This window comes from Cornus florida, unplaced genomic scaffold (genome assembly GCF_030987335.1).
Source record: "Cornus florida cultivar Cherokee Brave unplaced genomic scaffold, ASM3098733v1 CherokeeBrave_3.0.0_Hap2_Chr09, whole genome shotgun sequence".
Classification (NCBI taxonomy): domain Eukaryota; kingdom Viridiplantae; phylum Streptophyta; class Magnoliopsida; order Cornales; family Cornaceae; genus Cornus; species Cornus florida.
Window position 1 is genome coordinate 82899017 of NW_026775579.1, and position 7924 is coordinate 82906940.

A 7924-nucleotide genomic window follows, 5' to 3' on the forward strand; every position below is an offset into this window, starting at 1 on the left:
TTCTTCCGATGGGTCACAATTACCACGAGAAAACATATTAGTGACGCGAACACATTTTTGTTATGTTAATAATACTTGTACTTGTTCTTGTTTTTTTGTTTTTCGGAAGGTAAAGCTGGGCCAAATTAGCCCAACACAAAAGCGGACTTTCCCTCCGGATGCAACTTACAAATATAAACCTTAAAGTCCAGCCTAAAATAGCCCATCAGAGGAATAAAGACAGTAATTGTCTAGAAAGCCCTAGACTAGCTGCAAATGAACCGAGCCAAGTCGAGCCTTGTGTTGCTCGGGTTCAGGCTCGGGCTCGTTTGTTTATAGTTCAGCTTGGGCTTATGACGAGCTCAAAAAACTAAGCTCGGACTCCTCATGGTGTTAAAAAGCTCGGACTCAGCTCTTTTAAGAAAATAAATTGAATTTATTGTCAAAATTTATTTAAGCTTGCTTAGTAAATCATTATATATTTATATTACACTTTCAAAAATTAAAGAATTTCATTAAAAATAAAAATAAATGTAAACGAGCCCTATAACGAGCTTACAAACGAGTTTACACGAGTTCATATTTATGAACATAAACGAGCATACACAATCTCATATTCACGAGCCTACACGAGTCGAACCCAGTATTGTTCGAGATCGACTCGTTTACTTAACGAACTTAAAAATTAAATTCGAACTCAGTTCATTTATTTAATGAACAAGTCTGAACCGAGTTTTTAACGAGCCGAGTCCAAACTGTTCACGAACTCCGTTCATTTGCAATGCAAAACTAACGCAACAATGTAAAACACAGGGTAAGGATTTCACCTTTTTCTTTTGTTTTCTTTGGTTTTCTTTTTTACTTCACCATTCGATGAAAACGACGTCGTTGGCATGACACCGTCCTTGTAATACCACTCGGTGAGAGAGACGCAGGTGCAAATAATGCCTTCCAAGTCGCAGCCTTCAAACATTTATCTTCTGCTTTGGTGAGACTGAAAAAAAAAAGACTCCATCCTGGTATGTATTCAGCTCATCACTTCTTCAACCTATATATTATACACACACATCTGCGTGTTTGTTTATTACTTTAATCTGTGTGTTTGTTCGTTACTTTAATCTAATATTGGTATGTTGGATTCTCGGTAACACATTTACGTTTGTCAGTGCCCTAATTCTACTATCACTTCCAATCAATCTTCTCCGATGGAGTACTATTGTTTTGGAGTATCAATAGAATTCTCTGAATCTGAAAATGGTTTTGTGATATCCCGAAAATTTTAGATCAAGTCGTAATCTTGAGTTGTTTATAAATGGTTGGATTTTAATTATTGGAGAATATGCTTGTATTATTGGGAGTTGTTATAGCTCATTTTGGAGAGGCAACTGTGAAATCAAATTATTTGCTATTGAGGGTTTGGAAATTACCAAAGTTAAATTAAGAGTATTATAGATGGGAGCTCCTTAGGTACCTTCTTGACACACTTGTACACAAGGCCTCACTTGGGAGCACATATTCACACCCATGCACTATCACAAACCATATCTAATTTCCTCTTAATGCTACCCACAAGGACACGTTTTGCCCAAAATATTTCTTCTATCATTAGCTTACATTTAATTACACACAGAGAGAGTATAGGGAAAGAGGGCTGAGATTGAGAAAGGAGAGAACGCAACAGAAAAAAGGGAAAATAAGGAAGGAAAAAGAGGAAGGCAAAGAGGGCTGGATTATACATTATATACTTTCATGGCCACCATATTTCATCACCGTTTCTCTCTTGTGCTCAGTTAAGGTAGGTTTGCTCTAAGACTTGTTGCTTCGTGTTATTTGGCTCCTTATTTCAACCCTTGTGGCCATGGAAATGCTGTTATTGTTAGTATGTGCTTCTATTCGTCGAAAAACCTTCTTGATTCGTCGAAAAACCTTCTTGATTCTAAGCATCTTTGCCGAGTTCCTTGCAATTGATCTGTTTAAAAAAGTTTTGGTTCATGTATGTGTATTTGTTATGGATATAATTTCCTCAAATTTTCATAGCATGCTCTTCATGGCTGTTTCTGTGCTGAGATCCCTTAGCCACATTTGTTAGTGTATTTCCTACTGGGACTTTGTCTCACCCTACCATTTTTCAGGTGCCATGATCAAATTGGAGAATTGGCGTTGCTGAATTTCACTTAGTGGAGACATTTATGTTCTTGTATATAAGGTGTTTGGTTAAATGTTTGTATAAACTAAATTTTGAGAATTCTGATGTAATTTTTAGAGTTTGATCTAAACATGTTCTAATTATATCATTTGTGGACATTTTATGGACTTTTGTTTAGGTTTTATATGAGTTGTAGCCTGATTTTGGGACTTGGAACAAACATGAGTGTTTTTTATTGTGCTGAGATTCATTAATTTTACCTGGGGGCTGTGGTTCTCCAAATGCTTTCAATTTTTTACCACAGATTCTCCTCTGTGTCTAGAGTCCCTCTGGAAAATTTCATACTCCTTGGATGGATAATTGTTTTTATAAATCTGACAGTGCCTACTGTCCGACTTTTATCGCTACTGGGAATCAGATTTTGGATAATTTATTAGATGAACATTTTGAAATCTGAAAATTATCAAACCTTCAATATTTTTATCCCTTCAAGTCTTCTTTCTAAAACCAAATCCTTGGATTTTATCAGATCCCTATATTTTTCAAATGAATGAAGTTTATCAAAAGGTTTATTTTCAGCTCATTCTGGATAATCTGTTTTGCTTCTAAAATATGATTTAATTGAGAAACATTCAGCTTCCATGAGTGGCTTAGCCTTGTTGTATTTTGAGTCTAGTTTCCAAAGAATTTTAGTTTGCCCCATTTTGCTTAAAATTGAATTTTCCACGAATTGTTAATCAACTGCTGCGCAGAATTCTTTCCAATAGGAGGCTGCACTTGTGGACTGCTTGTTTTGTGTTTGGATAGTAATTCTGCACTTCTAACCATGAATGGAGGGTCTGTTATATGAATTTTGGGGTTGATTGTTACATGATACATTGTTATTGTTGTGGTTTGAGGATTTCCGAACCATCATTTTTCATAGCCCCTATTTCAGGTCATTACAGGTTTATTGTGAATTTTCTTTTTCAGCTACAGCTTTGAAAGAAATCGACTCAAAAAGCATGCCGTCCCTCCAAACAGCATTGCCTCCTGAACTTGCCAACAATGTGATTAGGGTTAGTATCATTTATTCATTTGTGCAGTTTTTCTTTTTTGAATTTTTTTTTTTTACAAATTCTCTTTTCTGGTTTACTAATTCACCTTACATTTTATCATACTGCGATCGACTCTCTAGTGACAAATAATCGAAGGAGACACGATTTATTGATTGATATAATTATTAACTATTCAATTTCTCCAATTATATCGATTATTTATTTAATAAGTATGGGTAATAAAAGAAGAATAAAAATCCATTTTACAACTCTACCTTAAGGCATCACAAGAAAATCCTAATATTCTTTAAATCAAATTTTAACTCAATGGTTGGTGAGCTAGAATTTAATTGGTCAAGAATTTCATTGGCCAAAACATATGTGAAAATATTATTAAATTCCATTTTATATGATATATTATTGTTATATGTGTGTGTTTATTATATATATTCATTCTAATATTTTATAATATAACAGTTTCTTTAAAAATGATTATTTATTAAGTACTAGAATCACTAATTATCCACCATGGATGGTTCTTCCAAAAAAAAAAAAAAAAAAAAAAAAAAAATCAATTATTAGAGTTCTTAAGTTATTAATATGAAGTAGAAAATCAACTCAGGCATAGAATTGATGGAATTGGAAAAAAGTTCAGTTCAAAGTTACAGAAAATTGAACTAAAATTTTCTCCAATTCCAAGGCTTCAATTCTGAGTAGCCAAACATAGCCTCAGTTTATTTGTCTGTGTGTGTATTCCCTTAATCCTAGTCTGTATTTGGTATTCAGACTTTAATGAGTGCAACTGAGTGTTTTCCAAGTCATGACGCCTTATTTATTTATTTGATTCACCAGCTTTACCGTGAATGCCTCCGAAGAGCTAAATTTATTGGCCATCGGGTATGCAATTCTTATCTCTATAATTCCTATCAGTCTCTCTATATTTCGTTTTGTATAAATAGTCTAGTAGAATTCTGAACTTGTTTTTGTAAAAATTCTTGAGGACTTTTGAGTGTATCTCAACATGAAATGGTGAGAATTAATAGAACAACAATGCTCACCTTTTATATATTCAAGTGTTTAATATCGATTATCAAGATGGAAAGGAATATGCTTTTAAAGCTTTTAAGAAAGTATGCTTCAAAATCATACTATTTAGATTTTTTTTCTTTTTAATCTTTCTTAAATTCATGCATATACTTCCATAAATTTTTTATTTTAAATTTGTATTATCGCACTTCTAACATTCATATTTGTGCTGCAAAGAGTATTGTAATCTTTTATCTTTTATTTGGAATGACAATCATTGGTATAACATTAGCAGCATCCCATATATTAGTTTCGTAGAAGTTATTTATATTTACTTCCTTACACATTACAGTTTCACAATCATGTCACATTTGTATAATTCAATTATTACAGCCCACAATCCACTTACTCTAATGGCGCATACAAAAACACATACAAAGATCTCTCTCTCTCTCCGCAAGAAATGTGAAATTTCATCAAGTTGAGGAGAGTTCTTTTGTGTTAGTTGGTTAAGGTGAGATAAAAGTGTTAAATTTTATATTTCAATTGTCCTTTTAATGTGCGTTACGGGCTGGAGCATGGGGAAAAAAGGGCTTATTGAAAACTTAGAGCACTTCAAGCAATTGATTGGCTCCAAGGGACTTTAGAAGAAGAGCAATGAACATGGTGCTGAACTCTTTTAGAAAGCACCGGTTCCGAATACAATCCCTGATTGCCATCAACAATCAATCATTATTTCCTCTCCAACTATCCTCTTGCTAAAGGAGTTCAGGAATGAGTTCAAGATAATGGAATTATATCTTTCAAGATGAGAAGCTAAAAATGATTTCTGTAAAATGCCAGGAAATATCACTACGAGGCATTTTATAGTGATTTCTAGTAATCTTCGTCCTTTTTAATTGCCGATTTTTTTGTTCTTATATGCATGCATAACTATCCAACCAACCTCTCCCTTGAACGGGGTAGTTGGTGTGGGTTCATGCAGAAATTGATGAACATGATTCAGTTTGGGCTGGGTTAAGTGCAATGGAGCACAGTTTTGGTAAGGCCTATGAGGCCCGGACATTAATAGAGGGCATGCTAATGGACAAAAAAGAAGTACGACAGCAGCATGGCAATAAATGTATAAAAATTATATAATTTATGGCAAACATTACTTATGACAAGCATATTAAAAATTCTAACTCTATAATATTTGTAACTTATGAATGATAATACTCACCTGTGTGCATAGACAAAGACACACCAAGGACTCGACATATGTGTATTGATGAATGCATGTGTGTTAATGCATGTAGATATAAATAGGCTTATGCACACACCTAAGTTTGAACTCTTCTCCTCCTCACATCCTCACTTCTTTGTAAAACCTTCTTATACATGTGTGTGTTGCAAAGCTATCCTTCCTACCTTAAACCGACTTCTTCCTTTTTTGGGTTCTTTGTCAATGCCCTTCAAAACTTAATATGATGCAATTTCTATCATCTAGTCTAAGACAAATCTGTCTACTCCCCTCCCCAATCCATGAAATTTGACGGAGGGACAAGTTAGTGAGATGTTTCATGAATTGTCGTCATCTTTGTTGCTGGCGACTGATCATTGCTTAAGATGTTGATCCTGTTCAGGCCACTGTTGTGCTCTTTTAGGATATTGTTGCCAGCATCCTGTCACTGTCCAAATACAAACCTGGATATTTCAAGCATCACCATTGAATCCTTGATCCATTGTCTTTGAATTCAGGTCACCCTCTCCTTTTTCAATTATTCCTCGCTGATCAATTCCATTTTCCAGTGTCATTTCGCCATTCCAGTCAACAGCCCACCCCAAATTATAGTAACAAATCTAACTTAATCTATTGAATTTGCAATCTGAAACTAATAGGTCTTTAACTGTCATGGCGTTGCCAAGGTTCTGCTGTAACATTCTAATAATGCAAATTGCGCAGTGTTTATTTTCTTTTCCTTTCTTGTTCTCCTTTAATAAAGAATGTGTACCTTATGATACCTTTAACTTATGATTAGACTTGAGGAAAATAGCTGGCCGAGTTGTTTCCAGTCGCATATGTGCTTCAATTTTATAATGGAACAAACATGGCCTGATCCCTGGATTTGTTGTTCCCACAATTTATTAATGTGAAATAAAATAGGTGTTCACCTTTTGCTAATTGCCATGCCTTCCACCTCTGATCGAATTGTTTTCTCGTCTGTGGATATAATATATATGTGTGGGTAAAACTATATTGGCCTAGTAACTTATCAAAAAAAAAAAAAAAAAACTATATTGGCCTAGTGATTTTTGGTTTGTATATTAGAGAATCTTATTTAGTGTTTTGGTGTTGTTACCGTTTCAATTCACCTTTTAAAATTGTACTTTACACTTATTACATTAATGTCTTTGATCATTCTAGGAATAAGAAAAATAAACTCTATTCTTATAACTACATCTGCAGCAACATAATACAGAGCTCGTTGTTGATATGGTGAGGCAGCAGTTCAAAAGAAACAAGTATGAGACAGACCCAGAGAAGATTCAGAAGTTGAAGGATGAGTGAGTTTCATTTCCCCTTAAATGAAGGAAGTGTTTGTTTATTATGGGGAGGTTGGGGGAGCAGATCAGTGGTAATGGTTTTAAATGTCCATACTATATATATCTCCAGAATACATTTCACTTGTCTCCTCTTCCTCCTCGGATCAGACTATAATGTGTATAATGTATGTCCTTTTCGTCTTCCATCCTTGGGTCATTTTTCTTTGTTTGGCAATATTGGTCAAAGATGGAAGTCATGTTGTTATGCACCTATTTTTTAAAAAATAGTCTAAATTTCTAACGTGTGTATTCTCTGGATTTGCAGTGCGGCAAGGGGACTCATAAATCACATATTATATGAGTCCGAGAAGATGTCTGGACGTAAATTCACCAAGAACTCTTGATGATTGCCTAAATGGCGTGCAACTAAGATTCCGCTGGCCGTAGTAGTTGAATTTTGTCTGCTTGAGTAATTAATAAAGCTAGAGACTCGACGTTAGACTATAATGGTTTGTGAGATTTGAATGATGGTTTTGTTGAAGCTGCTCCCTAAGCATTGGAGAATTCATATCTTAACAGGGAGAAAACCTAAAATGGTTTATGGAAGGCATGGCATTACCATGTAGGAAAATCTGCTAAAATTAGTTTACTGCATCAATGTGATTGTTTCTCCTTTACTTTTGCCTCCTGTGATTCTACTCACAGCTGATTTCAATGAACACGCATGCTACCAATACAGAAGAAAATCCGAATGCATTTTTGTTCTTTTATTGATTGGCGATTGGTTTAAATCCTCTCATAACCACCAAGAATAGGAAAGCTCTTGTTGCAGAGATAATGAAACTTTGTCTGTTTGGGTTATGCATTTAATAAATGGTGATTGACCGGTGACCAAAATTGTCAATTTACAATCATTCATAAACATTTGGCTATAACCACGACAATTTTACATTTTACTGACTCCGTATTATAAATTATACCCTCGATCTAATATAGCTATGGAAAATGACAGTAATGAGAAGTCGAATTTAATGTGGCCATGTTAGATTATTTTCTAATAAACGCATCAAATGCAACTACCTCTTCGTTTCTCTCTCCTCGGCTTCTTCTAATTCTCAGTTTTTCTTCTCTATTGAATCTTATGTCAATCGATTTCCTCTAAATCCCAGTTTTTCTTCTCTATTGAATCTTATCTCAATCGATTTTGGTC

At 34.5% G+C, this 7924-nt stretch overlaps 1 protein-coding gene across 2 annotated transcripts; it reads left to right on the forward strand.

Moving 5' to 3' along the window:
• Positions 1–894: 894 nt before the first annotated feature.
• LOC132274688 (uncharacterized) lies at positions 895–7484 on the forward strand. Of its 2 annotated transcripts, XM_059776017.1 has the most exons (6): positions 908–998; positions 2112–2185; positions 3098–3183; positions 4015–4059; positions 6638–6735; positions 7040–7484. In XM_059776017.1, exons 3-6 carry the CDS (start codon positions 3130–3132, stop codon positions 7116–7118), a joined length of 276 nt encoding a protein of 91 aa, XP_059632000.1. In that variant the 5' UTR covers positions 908–998; positions 2112–2185; positions 3098–3129; the 3' UTR covers positions 7119–7484. The 2 variants fall into 2 exon arrangements, with proteins under 2 accessions (XP_059632001.1, XP_059632000.1); XM_059776018.1 differs by lacking the exon at positions 2112–2185 and having other exon boundaries at positions 895–998.
• Positions 7485–7924: the final 440 nt, after the last annotated feature.